This window comes from Lynx rufus, unplaced genomic scaffold, assembly GCF_022079265.1.
Source record: "Lynx rufus isolate CCGP_SWC_20201006 ecotype Redwood Valley unplaced genomic scaffold, mLynRuf1.p SCAF_4, whole genome shotgun sequence".
NCBI lineage: Eukaryota > Metazoa > Chordata > Mammalia > Carnivora > Felidae > Lynx > Lynx rufus.
In genome coordinates, this window is record NW_025814856.1 from 154,564,993 (window position 1) to 154,583,387 (window position 18,395).

Genomic DNA, 18,395 nt, shown 5'->3' on the forward strand with positions numbered 1-18,395 from the left:
GACACTGACACGTCCCCCTGCCCCAATCCAGATCCGGCCACTGATGGTCTGCAGAAGCCCTTTCACCCCAGCCTGTCACCTCGGCCCACCTGTCCCCAAGGTGAACACCTGCTGTGTGCTCCTGCCCTGCCCCCAAACCCCCACCCAACCAGCTAGTCCTCACCCAGTCTCACCTTGGGTTGTTTTTTCTTTTTTTAATAATTGTGGTTTAAAAAAAAAAAAGTATTAACCACCCACTTCTAAGTGTACAATTCGGTAATGTGACGTATGTTCACAGCGTCGTGCGACCGGTCTCCAGAACACTTTTCATCTCGCGGAGCCCGTGAAACACTAACTCCCCTTTGCCCCCCTCCCCTCAGCCCGTGGCAACCACCGTCCTACTTTCTGTCTCCACGACTCTGACAACTCTGGGCACCTCACAGAAATGGAACCCTACAGTTTTTGTCTTCCTGTGACGGGCGTATCTCCCTAAGGTCCATCCGTGGTGCAGCACGTGTCCGAATTTCCTTCTTTTTTAAGAAGGAATAATTCCATTGTAAGGATAAGCCATATTTTGTTAATCCGTTCACCTCTTGACAGACGCTCGGGTTGCTGCCACCTCCACGTCAGCTTTGACACCTGTTTGCTTCAGCCACCTCCACGTGCTTTTGTAATCGCTGGCAGCCTCCCTCCCTGACCCTTGCTATCAGCACAGAGAAATTAAGGGCCAGGCAAAAGGCTTCCAAATATGCTCAGGGCCCGTGGGGAGACACGGAGCAGGACCAGCTCTGTGACGTGCACGTCCAGCCAGACACCGGCTCAGCTCTGAATGTGCTACAGCTCCCTGCCTCAGTTTTCCCAAGCAACTTTAAAATCGGGGCTGTTTTGGGGCACCTGGGTGGCTCAGTCGGTTAAGCGTCCGACTTCGGCTCAGGTCATGATCTCATGGTTCGTAGGCTGGAGCCCCACATCGGGTTCTGTGCAATTTTTTTAATAAAAATAAAATAATAAATAAAATAATAAATAAAACAAAACAAAACAAAACAAAACAAAATAAAATAAAATAAAATAAAATAAAATAAAATAAAATAAAATAAAATAAAATAAAATAAAATAAAATAAAAATCGGGGCTGTTTACAAGTTAAAGACTCCTCAGTAATTAGGTAACAACTAAAAATGTCTGAAATGCACCCAACCTCAAGGAGAAACAGCCGAGGCCGGAGCTTCTCAGCCCTTACTGTGCGTACAAATCCCTGCGAGATGCTGGTAACAGGTACATTCGGTAGACCTGGGGTGGGGCCAGAGACTTCCTGTCTAACAAGCTCCCAGGGGCTGCTGATGCTGCTTGTCTCTGGACCACACCTGGAGCAGCAAAGGCCTAGCGCCTTCTCACCACCCGCCTTCTCACCACCCGTTCACACCTGTCTCCTGGGCTTTGCCCAAGTTCCCCTCAAAGCTGGCTTCAGCAGATGGTTTGTTTTGTGTGTTTGAGGCTTTCCCCCTTTGAAAGCTCCCCAGCGGTATTTACCCAGCGTTTTAACGCAGCCCTTCAGGCTGTCTGGCTCCAAAGTTAATCCTAGCACCCAAAACGATAGGGATGAAGGGTTCCTTCCACAGGCCCAAACAGGAGACAGGAGAACAAAGAAAGAAGCAAAGACCGCTTCTAAATGACTCCGCCGATCACCAGGAGGTGGGGGGCTCCTGAGGCCCACCTCGAGCCAAGACATGCCAGGAGACAACCCTGGGACACTGTCGCCAAGGCTCTGGGCCACCCAGGGCTGCTAAAGCAGCAAGCAGAGGGCACTCACCTGGCCTGCTACCAAAACTGGCCTTCCGACTTCCCCAGGCCCCCGCCACTGCCTGGCAATTAGTGCCTTCACCTCTTGCCAGGCTCCTCTACAAACCAGTTGTGTTTTCTCAAGCCCCCGAATCCCACCCCTGCTTGCCATCCTCCCAAAAGATCATCTTGTCCACCTCTCTCCACAAAGCTATCCCCTCCCCAATGTCTGTCTCCAGAGTAGCCCCCCATTTCTCCCTCCCGCCCTCACTGCCCCCTTTCCACCACCTCCTTTAGCCCCACAGAGTGTCGCATTACTCCTAGTTCCTAACTGCACAAGAAGCCCCTGCCTTTCCACCCCCCCTTTTACCTTCCCCTAACTTTCCGCCTTATTTCACTCCTTGAACGCACACAGCAACCCCACCCCCACCCCAAAGTGGAAGATGGTCCTCTGCAGGCTGCTGGTCTGTCACCACAAAGTGCACCCTGGGGTTGGAAAGCCCTTCAGCGCTGACCCTCAATGTCTACAAATCCTGAGTGCCTGAGGGAGGGCATGGAGGCCCCCAGGCACTTGAAGGGTTGGAGATGCTCAGTATAGCGGCTATTTACGGACTGGTATGGTAGTATTTCAGTATTTTCACTCCCAGCCAAATGTCCGTAATAAACGAATGGGTTATAAATCAGGGCAGGTCTAGTGAACCGTTTTGTGCTAAAGTTCCCTGGTCAAATGCAATAGGGCTCTTACACACTATGCACATAGATTCAATCCCTAAGGCAGGTGTATCTCAAGGTCTCTGAAAATCTGGATTGGCTCCAGAGCAGTCTGGGCTGACTCAGGCGCCAGTGATCTAACACCACTTACTCCCAGATGGTTGGAACAGGAGGCATTACCTCTTAGCCCTGAGCTTCCCCAACTTCAAGTGTATGTACGAAATCGCCTAAGGATCTTGTGAAAATGCAGATTCTGACTCAGAAGGTTTGGGGTGGGACCTGAGATTCTTTCCGCATTTCTTTTTATTTTTTTAAGTGTATTTATTTATTTTGAGAGAGAGCGAGCATGTGCACGCATGGGAGGGGCAGAGAGAGAGAGAGAGGGAGTACGAGGAAAACCCAAGCAGCCTCCATCCACTCTGTCAGCACAGAGCCCTATGCGGGGCTCAAACCCACGAACCATGACAGCATGACCTGAGCTGAAATCAAGAATTGGATGCTTAACCAAGTGAGCCACCCAGGCGCCCCAAGATTCTGCATTTCTAACAAGCTACCAGATGGTGACGGTACTGGTCTGTGGACCACACGTTCACAGTGAGTAGCAAGGTTAGATTTTCACTAATGAGGAGAAGCGATGCCTAAAGCTCTAAGCCACAGCACTAGCACACCTGAAGCATTATCACTGAAGATGGATAAAAGGAAGAGACAAAGAAAAAGACCACGAGAGAGCAAAGTATGTGTCCCAGGGGTGGGGATGTAGGTGGTTAGAGGATTTAAAAATTTTTTTTTAATGTTTTATTTTTATTTGTGAGAAAGAGAGAGAGAGCGCGTGCGAGGGAGAGGCAGAGAGAGAGATACAGAATCCAAAGCAGGCTCCACGCTCTGAGCTGTCAGCACAGAGCCCAACGTGGGGCTTGAACCCACGAACCAAGAGATCATGACCTGAGCCGAAGTCAGACACTCAACTGACTGAGCCACCCAGGCGCCCCGAGGATTTTTTTTGAAAAAGAAGAATGGATGGGGCGCCTGGGTGGCGCAGTCGGTTAGGCGTCCGACTTCAGCCAGGTCACGATCTCGCGGTCCGGGAGTTCGAGCCCCGCGTCGGGCTCTGGGCTGATAGCTCAGAGCCTGGAGCCTGTTTCCGATTCTGTGTCTCCCTCTCTCTCTGCCCCTCCCCCGTTCATGCTCTGTCTCTCTCTGTCTCAAAAAAAATAAATAAACGTTGAAAAAAAAAAAATTTAAAAAAAAAAAAGAAAAAGAAGAATGGAATTAACTGCCTTGAGCAAGTCACTGGGCTAGAACGACAGGACAGGGAGAGAGTGACACAAACATTCGCCAACATTCTCAACACCAAACATTCACAGGACTGTCGCTGTCCGTAACAAGCTCATTCCAAGGTATCCAACATGTGGACTTGAAATATAAGAACTAGGGGCGCCTGGGTGGCGCAGTCGGTTAAGCGTCCGACTTCAGCCAGGTCACGATCTCGCGGTGCGTGAGTTCGAGCCCCGCGTCGGGCTCTGGGCTGATGGCTCAGAGCCTGGAGCCTGTTTCCGATTCTGTGTCTCCCTCTCTCTCTGCCCCTCCCCCGTTCATGCTCTGTCTCTCTCTGTCCCAAAAATAAATAAACGTTGAAAAAAAAAATTAAAAAAAAAAATATAAGAACTAAAAGGGAATTTAGAGACAATCTCAGTGACCTCTTCTTACAATGATGAAGAAACCCAGGACAAGGTAACTTGTCCACGGTCACAAAGCAAGTTATCAGCAGAAAAGAGCACACTCCACACTCGGGTCTGCTAACTCACAGTTCAACGTGCCTTCCAACAAATCACGCTGCTGGAGCACATGGAAGAGAAATCACGTGAGCCGCTGATGGAAGGTGGGTGGTCGCAACTTGGAAACAAATTAGACCAGTTACGGCAGCATCTTCCTATATGAGAAAATCAACCTAATCATAATTGTAATTACGGTTAACTAGCTGCCTCTAGCACCCAGGGCACTGATAGACAACCTGTGACTCCCAGGTCCCCAGCGAATTTTAACAACTCCCTGGCTGGGTTCTGTTTTCAGGATTAAGCGAGGCATTTCCTGACAAAGGTAGCAGCTGTTCCCAAGTGGCCAGGACTGAGAATTTAAAACGAAGTCCTCTATGCCCTTGGACTCCCGTCCCAAAGAAAACCAAGCGAACAAGACTGAACAAAAAACAATTTCAACATCACAATTTTCAATCAATCGTTCTAATCATGAAAAGACAATTACAAGATATTAAGTGTGTACCCCCCAAATGCTATTAGTTTTGAGCTTCTGGGATTACAGTATCTGGATCAGTGGTTCCAAAGTTAAAGCGCCTAAAACTCAGCTATAAACTTGTTAAAAATGAAGATTCCCTGGCACCACCACCGAAGATTCTAATATAGATACGTCCAGGGTGAGCCCCAGAAATCTAAATTCTTAACAAGCAGCCCCACATCCCTTAATGATGTTGATGCGGGAGGGCCAGGGATCACACCTGTGAAACATTTAAAGTCTTTGTTTGTAGGATACTAAATTGCTCAAAAAGTACAACAAATGCTCGCCTCAAAATGACTAATAAAATAAGTACATTAAGATAAAAATTTAACAAGCCATGAGAATAAATGCAATGAAAAAAGTTAGAAAAAGAAAATCAGATTTTGCTAATCAAAATAATCACAACTTGCACATTTCTAAATTATGAAAAATTTAAAAGAAAATGCGTTAGAAAGGGGAAAGTACAACAAATGAGAGGAAGTGGTCATTATCCTTCATAAAGATGTAACTATATACACCCAACACATAAGTGATCAAAAACACAGAAAATTCACAGAATACAAATACAAAATATACAAAAAAAATACCCAACCCAGAACTAACAAAAAAATTTAAGCAAGGAATTACAAATTTATTTTACAAAAGTTTTAAAAATATGGGAATGCAAGCTGGTGCAGCCACTCTGGAAAACAGTATGAAGGTTCCTCAAAAAAACTAAAAACAGAACTACCCTACGACCCAGCAATTGCACTACTAGGTATTTATCCAAGGGATACAGGTGTGCTGTTTCGGAGGGACACATGCACCCCATGTTTATAGCAGCACTATCAACAATAGCCAAAGTATGAAAAGAGCCCAAAAGCCCATCAACGGATGAATGAATAAAGAAGATGTGGTATATATATACAATGGAGTATTGCTCGGCAATCAAAAAGAATGAAATCTTGCCATTTGCAACTACGTGGATGGAACCGGAGGGTATTATGCTAAGTGAAATTAGTCAGAGAAAGACAAAAATCATATGACTTCACTCATACGAGGACTTTAAGATGAACATAAGGGAAGGGAAACAAAAATAATATAAAAACAGGGAGGGGGACAAAACAGAAGAGACTCATAAATATGGAGAACAAACTGAGGGTTGCTGGAGGGGTGGGGGAGGGGGAGGGGCTAAATGGGTAAGGGGCATTAAGAAATCTACTCCTGAAATCATTGTTGCACTGTATGCTAACTAATTTGGATGTAAATTTTAAAAAATAAAAAATAAAATTTAAAAAAAGTTTTAAAAATAATACCCAATGCTGGTGATGATGAAGAGAGGCAACTGCATAAATTTTTAGGATTTCAGTGTTACAGCATTACAGAAAAAGTTGATTCATTCAACAACCACTTATGGAGCACCTAGTAGGTGCACCGAGCACCCTAAACAAAACATGCAAAGATTCAGCCTGGTAGGTCTTAGATTTAAATCACATTCTAACTCCCCTTCTAGAAATGTATGCCAAACAAACACACACACACACACACACACACACACACACACACACACAAATACAGACAACAAATACAGACAAAGCCTTATCTACATATCTATTCATCATAGCATTATTTATAACAGCCAAAAAAGCTGGAAATATAAAAGAATAATTAAGGAAATTATTAGGATGGAACACCATGTTTTCAAACAATATTTAATGAATAGGAAAATGCTTAGATTAAATAATGAGCAAAAAAAGTAGTAAATGTATTTGTGCAAATATTTCATTTCACTTTTTTAATGTGAACAACAACAAAAAAACTATTTAGTGTTATCTATGGGTTGTGGGATTATGAGTATCTGTTTTCTGTACCTTCTAGTAATTTCCAAATTCTCAGCAAAATTCTCACATTCATAGTAACTATTATTTTAAGGACTTATACCCGAATAAGATGAGGAAATGGAGCACAATTCTTTCTTTTTATACTGGAGACGTGGGATCGCCTAAAAAATACATTCAAAAGCAAGTCCAAAGTACTACAAGTTGTTTCCACAACAGTGAACAGTCAAGACCAAACTTATAAATGTTTAAACAAACAAAAAAAAGGGCACATTCAAAATGCTGAATGAAACAGAAGTAGGCAAGAAATCAATAAAACACAGGAATTTAAATATAGACTGAAAGGTGGACTCCATTTAACAGAGGTTAATGAGAAGACTGCCGAAGGAGATGGTTTTCAGCCGGCCACACGAGCGAGACTGCTGCCTAACCCAGGAAATCCCACGCAGGATTAAGACGTGCCACGTTCTGAACAACGCTCTTTAGAAGGAGAACCACCACAGCAGGGTTCAGCGAATCCTCCCCCCATCCCCGCTCTGATGGTGAAAAGACAACACTCAGGACGAGGAGCCAGAGGGTCCTAGTGGCACAGAGGAGACGTGGGCCAAACAAGTGAAACGCAACCTCTTCCCAGGATTCAACCAGCACTCGCCATGCCCAGGCCTCCACCGCTGTGGCTTCTCACAGCCTTCAACAAGGGGGTCAGGGGCCACCTTTAAGATAGGTCTTCTCTAAGGATGGCCCATGCCTTCCTGCCCACCAACAAGTCCGCGCAGGGATCTGCACTCGCTTTGGGTTTCCAACTGGATCCTTGAGGACAGACGCCATGTCCTCCACTTCTAGCGTTGAGATTCTATCACCTGGCCTAGAAGCAGCCATGCAAACCCGAGGAGCCCGGTACACAAATCAGCGAAAGGATGAAGTCTCCACTTCAGTGAAGTCAGCTCCAGCACCGAAATATAATGAACTTCACGTCTGCAACTTGAACGTTTGCATTGGGGGTTGATAGGAAACAGGAATGACTTCTAAAGACAAGTTACAGAGGGACAATGCAAACAGCTAGATACTTTAAATTTATCAAAAGAATTACTTCTACTCTCCACCCCATCTACAAGTACATCCCGATGGCCACGCTCACACGGGGAAGCTGTGCAGAAGTTAAATGCAGAGAGTGTGGAATCAAACTAACCTAAACTCCTGAAGTCTTAGCTTCCTCATCTGTAAAATGGGTATAATCGTGACGAACTCAAGACATGATTGGATCATATCTACAAAATGCAGCATCTGGCACAGAGGACGCACTGTGTAAATGGAAACGATTAGTGTGCCAGGTATCAGATGGGCTTTCTTTGCCGACTAAAGCCAAGGGCACTCTTCGTGATTATCTCTTCTCACAGAAAGCCCCAAGTCTCCTCTCCTCTGAATAGGCAGAAGGCACTAATGACAACTGACGGGCTAGGGCAGGCGAATTGCTTGCACTCTCTGTATACTGCCTTCAAGAGACCCGTTCTGTCGCCCATGCTCTGGTGTGGCTCCCTGAAGCAGGGTTACCCACCCCCCACCCCCAGCTGTGGGAAATCTTTGTGGAGGCCTCAGGTGTCTATAAGCCTAGAGGTCATGGGGCAGTAGGGGGGAAATGGAAAAGTAATGAGTTTGCACTAACTAGCCAGTGACCTTGACCAAGCCAATTCTCTGTATATCAGTCTCCTCTGTAGTAAGGGGAGTGGTTCCATTCTATGATCCCTGAAGTCCCTGCCTGTGTTTCTATTGCACCATCCCTTATGTGGCACTGGTTATAATTCCGACAGTGATGTCCAAGGGACACCTTCAAATGTGTTCCATTTCCTTCCAAAGCCATTTGGCAGTCCTTTGGCCCTGCTCCCATGAGAAGGGAGGATTCGGAGGAGATTCCGTGGCTCTGCTCGTGCTCACCGTGCAGAAGCCCTCCACCCAGAGCTGCTCATTCCACCTTTCCTTTTCTGCCCCCAAAGTGGTCGAGTGTGTGTGCCGGGCCAATCACCAGCTTGGAGCGTGTCAGCTCAGAGATGGTTTCCAGACCATCCTGTGTGTGTGCTCAGGGTGGACAAATAAACATTTCAGACAAGCAATATGAATTAAATCATTTCAACAACAAAACCCGCCCACATGCTCCTTCATAAATGACGCCTTTTAATACCATGCTGCCAAAGAGTCAGTAAACTGCATCTATTATAAAACAACCCTTACTCCTTTCATGCCCTGACACTTAAGAATCACAATATTTTCACACTCTATTGTACTGATGCATTTGCAGAAGTAAGAGCAATAGCTATTTCCCTGGAAAGATCCATGGCCAGGGCGCTTTCCAAGAGATTTTCTTTGAATGTTCTTTGTGTCCTGGTGCACTGGGGGACACCGCCAGCCTGCCTGCATCTGGGGGACGCCGGGCTACTCGGACTAAGGCAATGCCGTCTCAAAGCACACACCCCGAACGGGCCCCTTCGCCCCTACAATAAAGTATTCCCAAACATTTGATATACCACACTGATAGAAACATGCACAAATACAATTTCAGTGCCTGCCTTTTGCAGAGAAAATAAAGGCACATTTGGAGAAGCCACAGACCCGCCTCCGGCTTCGTGGATACCAGGAGAGCTTTGCAGACCTTTGGCAAGACTGGCCAGAATCCGTTCGCTTTTTTCCTTTTATTTTCGCCGTGCCTCTTATTTGCTGGGCCCAAGAAGAATGGAAAAAGCATCTCAAGAAAGGAGGGCTAGGGAGCGGTGGAGAATAAAAGAGGGTGGGCGGGGAAAGCACGATTTTGAAAATAACAGCAATAAAAAAAAGGCAGGGTCGCGGCCCGAGGGTCTCGGCGGTGCTTACCTGGGGCGCATGAGGCCGGCCGGGCCAGCAGCAGCAGCCAGAGGCCGGGGAGCAGCAGCCCCGGGCGGCGGCGGAGGCGGCGGGCGCGGCGGGCGGAAGGCCCGCGGCCGCTCGGCCCCGGGACCAGCGCGACCCCGGCGCGGGTCTTCCCCTCCATGGCCGCGCCTCGGCGTCGGCGCCGCGCCCCCGGCAGTCCCGGCCGGCGCCCCGGCCCGGCCTCGCGGCTCGGCGCTCTCGGGCCCGGGAGGGGCGGCCGCTGCGGCTGCGGCTGGGACGGGGCGCCGCGCACCGGCGCGGAGGGAGGCCGGCGAGGCGGGGGCGGGCCGGGGGCCGGAACCGCGGACAGGGGCCGCCAGCCGCACGCCGGCCTCGCCGCTCCGCCCCCTTCGGAGCCTCCGAGCCGCTGCTCGGCAACGCGCGGGCCCGGGCGCGGGGAAGCGAGCACCACCTCCCGGCCGGTCGGGCGCCTGCCTGCGGGGCGGCCGGGCGGCGGGCGCGGGGCTGGGGCGCGCCGAGGCCGCGCCGCGCGGGGCCGGTGCCGGGTCTCCCCCAGGACCCGCCTCCCGGGAGGAGGCGCGGGGGGGGGGGGGGCGCGGGAGGCCTGGGCCCGGCCGGCGCCGCCCCGCCCCGAACACCGGGGCCCACGGCCCGGGTGGCCCCGCGCGTTCCGCCCCCGGGGGCGCCGGGAGGGAGGGAGGCAGGCCGGCGAGGAGGGGTCAGGGCCGGAAAACCTGGCAAGCCCGGAGGGCGGCGGGCCTCTCGCCCCTCCTCTGGCGCCTGGCTTCGCTCTGCTCCGTCCAGTGCGGGGCAGCAGGTGTGAGTGGGGCGCCGGCGTTCGTAGGACAGCCTTCGGGGCTGCGGAGGGGACAAAGCGGAGGGAAGGTCGGGCTCCCTTCGCAAGAGCCCCACGTGCAGTATTGGAGGTGAGAAGAGCGCACGCACAGCTCTCCCCGTCCTTTCTCCCTCTAGAGGTTCTGCCTCCGGTCTGGGTCGTTAAGGAGCCACCGGACGCTCTGGGCCCGGGAGGCTCGCCAACCCCGCGCGTAGTAGGCCTTCGGAAGGCGCCTGCTGAACCGAATTGCCGCGGAGCTGGAGAGAACAGCGCACGTCCAGGCCCTCTTAGGGAAAGCAGCCCTCTTAGGCAATGGAGAGATGTCAGGGGATGGACGTCGGGAGAGTCAGAGTTTGACGATGGAGGGAACGTGAGGAAAGCGAGGAAGGGAGTTCACGTTTGTCGAGTACCTGCTACGTGCCGGGCATCTAACTGAACACACCTGGTGGTGTAAAGGTCTTGGAACGTGGAATTGGCAGTTTGGGATCATTGCGTCCTGTTAGGATGCTTGCACTAGGCAGGGGATGAAAAGTGCAAGCTGGGGGCACTATCTAATTGCCCGGGAAACTATGATGGTTAAGTGGAAAATGTGAATCATCTCCATTGACAAAAGGATCCGGCTTGCTCTCCAGTCCGGTTCCCAGCTCCAACCCTGCTGGGCAATGTGCTCCCTGGTGAGATTACTGGAGAATCAGTAATAGCCCTTCCTCTGAATGAGTCTGAGGCACCCTTCTGTAAGTACCTTCCGTGTTAGTTTCAAGGAAGACAATTGAGAATAAAGGTTAAAGACAGCTTTTGTTGACGTTCCTAATTTGTTTTCTACTTTACCATGCCTCCCCATCACAAACAGTCCCATGTTCTCAGCTGATTCCCCACCGGCTCCATACTTTACCATCAGCCCATAATCTCCAGGAGTACCTCTGTGGAAACATTGCCAGGGCACCTAGGCCGCTCAGTTGGTTAAGAATCCCACTTCGGCTCAGGTCATGATCTCACATTTCGTGGGTGAACTCATGTCGGGCTCTGTGCTGACAGCTCAGAGCCTGGAGCCTGCTTCCGATTCTGTGTCTCCCTCTCTCTCTGCCCCTCCCCTGCTTGCTCTCTCTCTCTCTCTCTCTCTTTCAAAAATAAATAAACATTTTTAAGGAAGAAGAAGGAGAAGAAGAAACATTGCCTGTTCAGGCAAGTCTGGCTCCTGGATACGATGTCCCTAGATTTGTGACCTCTTATTCATGCCTGTCTTCATCCATTGAACTCATTGTATAAAGTGTCATTTGACTACAAACCACTGACTTGAGAGGATTTTTTTTTTTAGAGAGAGAATCTTTTTTTTAATATATCATTTAATGTTTATGTATTTATTTTGAGAGAGAGAGAACAAGTCAGGGAGAGGGACAGAAGAAGAGGGGGAGAATCCGAAGCAGGTTCCACGCTGTCAGTGCAGAGCCCAACGCAGGGCTCGATCCCACAACTCTGGGATCCTGACCTGAGCCGAAATCAAGATTCAGACACTTAACCAACTGAGCCAACTAGGTGCCCCCTGAGATGATTAAATTGTCTTGTCCCGTCGTATTATCTTCTGTTATGAATGTATGCTTTGCCTCTGGAACCAAATTAATATGAAGTTCGAAGATGGTGTCATCCTGCTTAAGAATTCCCAGAGCACCAGTAAACCTCCATTTTACTTGAGCCAGAATATCCACCTGTCCAGCGAAGAGTTCAACCTTTCGGACTTGGCCCCAACCTCCGGTCAGCTCCCACCTACACTAGAACCAGGGTGTCAGGGAAAGTAGGCTCCCTGTCCATTCTCAGCCAATTCAAAGAAAATAAAATATTTGCCCAGCCATTAAAAAGGGATTGACATCAGTGGGAAATAAAAACTGCAAATCTGAGATAACAGAAATGGCTCAATGTCACCAAGTCCCAATAGAAAGTCTCCTAGTTTCCACGCTCTGAAGGCATAATACTGAATGTTACCCTGTTAGGATTTAGAGCGTTCTGCCTGAGTGTCTAAGAAAATATCTCCCGGGCTCTAACCATCCAGCTAGCAGATTGTGTGACTTGGAAGTCCAAAACAGACTGGTACACAGTAGAAGCACATACATGCCCCTACATGTGTAAACACACACAGCCATACACACTCGTGTCTGCGAAGAGAAGACCTTAAGGCCTTAGGGCATTCATACCAAATTATGCAAAAAATAAATCCAGCAAACACTTCTGGGCACCTACTATGAACTACTAGTGCTGTAGGGAGATATAAAAGATAAAAACAGGAGCGCCTGGGTGGCTCAGTGAGTTACGTGAGTTCAGCTCAGGTCATGACCTCATGGTTCATGGGTTCAACCCACACGTCAGGCTCTGTGCTGATGGCTCAGAGCCTGGAGTCAGCTTCAGGTTCTGTGTATTCCTGCCTCTCTCTCTGCCCCTTACCCGCTTGTGTGCTTGATCTCTCTCTCTCTCTCTCTCTCAAAAATAAATAAACATTTTTAAAAAAATAAATGATAAAAATAGTGATTTTAGAGATTGTCTCCTACAATTCTCATTGTATAGATAAAGAAACAAACCAGGGAGATGAGTTTACTGACTTAGGGCTGAGCCCAAACTGGAATTCTCATCTCCTGTTTTCCAGTAAAATATAATCTCTAGGGGAGGAGGGAAAATTAGCCTGGGTTCTCAAAAGGTTTGCTGTCTGGTTTGGGGAGGGTGAGAGTTAGGATCAGTAACACCCTTAGACCTAAGCACAATGGGCCTCAGTTTTCAGAAAGCCCACTCTGGGCCTCCTCCAACTGCACCTCTCCCCCATAGGACAAGAAGTCAGAGAAGCCAAAGGAATACCCAACAAGGAGCCCACTTTCCCCCATGCTTGGGTACCTAGGACCCCAGAATTCCCTTCCTACTTGGCGCCATGCTCACTTCCAAGGCCCGTATGGCCTCTTATTCTCAAAGGGTGGGCCAAGGTATGTCTAGTCCCAAGGAGCAGCCAGGGGTAGGGTAGGGTTCAGGCAGCAGGTAGGGTGAGATGAACATGTGAAGCCTAAGGGAGTGAAGCCAAGAACCAGGAATGGGAAGAGAGGGTGGAACAGTTCCATTTTTGTATGGGAACTTGGCTGCCATATTCCTGCTCAGGATCTCCAGGAGTCTGGGAATTCTCCCTTTGAATCTAGCCTACAAGGTCATCATGAAGGTATGTTCATCAAGGGAGGAGGATAGTAATATTTAATAGGTTGCTTGCTTGGCATATAACTTACTGGTATTTCAATGAATGCTATGTAAGCCTCCAGTTGTATTTTGAAACTGTGCCCCTTAATTCTTAGGAGTAGGATAGAAATGAGGACAGACTGACTATCCGAAATGTTGGAAATGACTGGAAGGCAGTAGGGGATAGCACTGAAAGTCCTGGACTGGGAATCAGAACAGCTGAGTTCTAAGCTCTGCTCTGTCACATAAAAGTTTCTTATCTCAGGGAAAAGCTACTCTCAAACCTCAACCTTTCTTATATGATGCCTGGCTTGATTATGCCTACCTTGCCTAATAATATATAAGTGTATCAAACCATCACATTGTATCCCTTAAACTTGTACAAGTTATGTGTCAACGATACCCCCAAAATCTGGAAGGAAATGGGAATAAGAACCATTGAGTTACAGGTTTGAACCAATCTCTCTGCTAAAAATGAGAAGACAGGAATAGAGAAGAGAGAAAGGAGCTGGGGTAGAGCAAGGACGCAAATATCTGGCTAAAGGGTCTGGACATAATTTTGTAGGCCATGGGGTATCGTTAATAATTTTCGTGAGATATTATTAGAACTAGGCACAAGAAGGATCACTCTATTAACAATATATAAGATGATTTGGAGAGAGGAGAGAGTGGAGAGACCAATTAAGACAAGGTCTTAACTGTGCATGCCTGAAGTTTCAGGATCATAACATTTTTCACCATCAAATGGACAGAACTTTTAAAAAATTGATTATATCCATTTGTGCCATAGCGTGGGGGAAATAGGCATTCTCAAATTCTACTGGTGGGGGTATAAATTGGTAGAGCCATTTTGGAGGACAATTTGGCCTTATCTATCAAAATTTAAAATCAGCTCACCATCTGGTGTAGAAAATTCTATGTATAATACACTTTTGCTTATCCCTCTTTTTTTCTCTTTCTTTCTTTCTTTCTTTCTTTCTTTCTTTCTTTCTTTCATTCTTTCTTTCCTTCTTTCTCCCTTCCTTCCTTCCTTTCTTTCTTTCTTATCTTCTTTCTTTCTTTCTTTCTTTCTTTTTCCTTTTATTTTCCTTCAGTTTTTGATGTTGTTGTTATCGTTTTTTAGTTAGGCTTAATTCAGATAGGTAAATTCAGTAATTTAATCAGGTAAAATTCACCTTTTTTTAAGTTTACACTTTAATTAGTTTTGGAAAATTTGTGAACTCCTATAGCCACCACCATGTTCAAGACATAGAACATTTCTGTTACCCTAAAATTTTCCCTTATGCCTGCTTGCAGTTTACCCCGACTCTATCCCAATCCCTGAAAACCATTGATCTAATTTCTGCTTCTAGAGCTTTGCCTTTCCCAGAATTTCATATACAAGAAATGATACAGTAGACTTGGTGTCTGGTTTCTTTTACTTATCATAAGGTCTCTGAGATTCATCTACCTTGTTACATGTATTGGTCCTTTCTATTGCTAATGAGTATTCCATAATGGATGTACCACAATTTGTTTATCCATTCACCATTTGATGGACATTTTGGTTGTTTTCAGTTTATCGTTTTGGGGGGTTGTTTTGCTTGGAGTGTTTTTTTTTTTTTGGTTTGTTTTTGTTTTTAAACTGTTTTCTTAATGTTTATTTATTTTTGAGAGAGAGAGAGACAGAGCGTGAGCAGGGGAGGGGCAGAGAGAGAGGGAGACACAGAATCGGAAGCAGGCTCCAGGCTCTGAGCTGTCAGCACAGAGCCTGACATGAGGCTTGAACTCATGAACTGAGAGATCATGACTTGAGCCCAAGTCGGTTGCTTAACCAACTGAGCCACCCAAGCAGCCCCTGCTTTTTTGTTTTTTGTTTGCTTTTGGGTGCTTGTTTGTTTGTTTGTTTGTTTTTGGCTAGTATGAATTCAGCTGCTATCAGTGTTTATTTCCAGGTCTTCATGTGAACATATGTTTTCATTTGTCTTGGGCACATATCTAGGAATGGAACTCCTAGGTTATGTAATAATTGTATATTTAACGTTAGAAGAAACTGCCCAATTGTCTTCCAGAGTGGGTATAGTTTACATTCTCACCAGCAATGTATGAGAGTTCCAGTCGTTGCAGATCCTTGTCAGCACTTGCTTTGGTCAGTCCGTTTAATGTGGTAGGGTATGGAGTGATATCTCCTTGTGGTCGTAATTTGCATTTTCCTAATGACTAACAACCCTGAGCACCTTTTCATGTGCTTATTTGCCATTGATATTTCTTTTTTGGTGAAGAAACTCTTCAAATCTGTCACTCATTTTTTTAAAAAATTTTTTAATGTTTATTAATTTATTTTAAGAGGGGAGGGAAGGGCAGACTCGGTCCCATGAACCAAGAGATCATGACATGAGCTGAAATCAAAAGTCAGATGCTCAGCCAACTGAGCCATCCAGGTGCCCCAAATCTTTTACTCATTTTATAATTGGAACATTTGTCTTATTACCAAGTTGTAAGTACCGTTATAAATCCTGCATACAAATCCTTTTGTGGATTAGTATTTTGTAAATATTTCCTCCTAGTCCATAACCTATCTTTTAATTCTCTTAACAGTATCTGTCAAAAAGCAGAAGTTTTTAAATTTGAAGTCCAATTTTTATTTACTCCTTCTTTTTTTTGTGTCCTATGTAAGAAATCTTCACGTAGAGGTGCCTGGGTGGCTCATTCGGTTAAGCACCTGACTCTTGGTTTCAGCTCAGGCCATGATCTCACAGTTTCATGGTTCAAACCCCACATCGGGCTCTGTGCTGACAGTGTGGAGCCTGCTTGGGATTCTCTCTGTCTCTCTGTCTCTCTGCCCCTCCCCTGCTCTCTCTCTCTCAAAATTAAAAGAAAAAAACTCTGTGGGTTTGAATGGCAATTAGAAAACAGATGAGACGTATTCTGGATGCTAAATCCACTGATGAAATATGAAGAAAGAAAAGAATAAAAGACGGACGATTCAGAGACTCTAAGGCTACATACGTAAGGAGAGACGAAGGGAAGCCAGTTGGACAGGCTGGATTAGGGGGAAAGGTCATGGGGGGCTGAGCGGTTGGCTGTGGAGGCCGGCCAGCACCCAGGGAGCAACGTTAACACAAGCAGTGGGCAGTGAGGGTGAGCTGAGGCTTGGGAGATAAGGCAGGTAGGGCTCAAAATACAGATACGGAAATCATTTGCACAGAGCTGTTAGCTACGGATGTGCGAGTGAATGGCTGTGTCTGGGAAGACAGGCGAGAAGGAAAGAAGAGGGCCGAGGACAGGCCCCCGAGAGAGAGCTTCATTATGGAAAAGCTGAAAAGGAATGAAAATGTCAGAGAAAGACTCTGAGGGAAAGGCCTGGAGGGAAGTTCCAGAAGGGAATGGTCAGTGTCAGAAACAACAAGGACTGAGAAAAATCTCTTTGGACCTGATGATGTGGTCATGAAAAAGAGACTTGCCATTGAAATGGTGGGGGAGAGGGGCAAACAACTAGGATAAAAGAATGAGCTGCTTGGGAAATAATGGCGGCCACAGAGAAGGGTACACAGCAGAGCTGAGACCTATTTTAGGACAGAAAAAACTGAGCATCCCTGGAGACAGGAGGGAAGGTGTCTGAAGACAGTGAGGGAATAAAGAAGTGCAAGGGAGGGATCACCGAGTACAGTCTCAGAGCTTAGAGGAGATGGAACCAAGAGGAACACGCACTTCTTTTGAAAAGGCAGACCCAGTGCCCAATGTATCAGCAGAAAGGCTTAATGAAATCATATTACAGTAAGGAGGGAATGCATGCTCCTTTCTCAATAAATGTAGAAAAACATACAGCATGTTTGGGTTACAACGTTAAATGGGGGGATAAAACCTAAATATAAAATGGTTTATGGGCTAATATAAAACAATATATATGACTGGAAAGGAATTGTTCAATACTTAAGATTGCTGTAGTAAGATGAGGGATTATGAGCATTTTATCCTTCGATGTTGTTGTTCCATTTGTCTTGTCGATAAAACTGTTTGGAATGTCTTCCTCCAAGAGAAGATGATCACGGGCCAAGATGGAGGCTTTACATGGTCTCTAAAGTGTTTCTCACTCTTCAACACCACAAGTCTCAATTTTGGGTGACAGAATTTGAACTTTAAATGTGAAAATCCAGGGGCACCTGGGTGGCTCAGTCGGTTGAGCATCCGACATTCGCTCAGGTCATGATCTTACAGCTTGTGGGTTCGAGCCCCACGTCAGGCTCTGTGCTGACAGCTCAGAGCCTGGAACCTGCTTCGGATTTTGTGTCTCCCTCTCTCTCTGCCCCTCCTCTTCTTGTGCTCTCTCTCTCTCTCTCTCTCAAAAATGAGTAAATATTTAAAAAAAAATTTTTTTAATAAATAAGTAAATAAATGTGAAAATCCAAAAAAAGGAAAAGATCAGCATGAGCTACAGTAGGTAGGAAAGGGGTCACAGATGGCAGGGGGCTTAAGTTGGGTCTTGAGCGATGGGAACAATGGATAACATTTGTTTAAAAAAAAAAAAAAAAGATGGAGCACCTGGGTGGTTCAGCCAGTTAAGCATCCAACTTTTGGTTTTGGCTCAGGTCATGATCTCAGGGTTCATGGGATTGAGCCCTAAGATGGGCTCCACATTGACAGCATGGAGCCTGCTTAGGATTCTCTCTCCTCCTCTCTCTCTGCCCTCTCCCCACTCCCACGTGTTCTCTCTCTCAAAATAAATAAATCAATTTTAAAAAGGGAGAGAGCAGGAGAGAGGGGATTACACAGGAGAGAAAACTAGAAAGGCAAGGCAAGACAGTAGAAATTAACAGAATGTGGGCAGGGGCCACTTGCCTATCTGGAAGAAAAGCTATTTAGAAGGAATTTGGGGACAAAAGAGCAAATAGGTAGGATCTGATGAGCTTGTAGCAAGCAAAGAGTTTAGACCTGCCATGATCTAAA

At 46.8% G+C, this 18,395-nt stretch overlaps 1 protein-coding gene across 1 annotated transcript in view; it reads right to left on the reverse strand.

Moving 5' to 3' along the window:
* The window catches only part of KIAA1549 (KIAA1549 ortholog), a 147,825-nt gene extending 134,647 nt beyond the window's left edge, over positions 1–13,178 (reverse strand). Inside the window, exons 1-2 of the mRNA XM_047095257.1 lie at positions 13,169–13,178; positions 9,437–10,291 (exon numbers count right to left, since the gene is read on the reverse strand). Coding sequence (XP_046951213.1) covers positions 9,437–10,291; positions 13,169–13,178 — 865 coding nt within the window. The remainder of the gene's footprint in view (positions 1–9,436; positions 10,292–13,168) is intronic.
* Between the last annotated feature and the right edge of the window lie 5,217 nt (positions 13,179–18,395).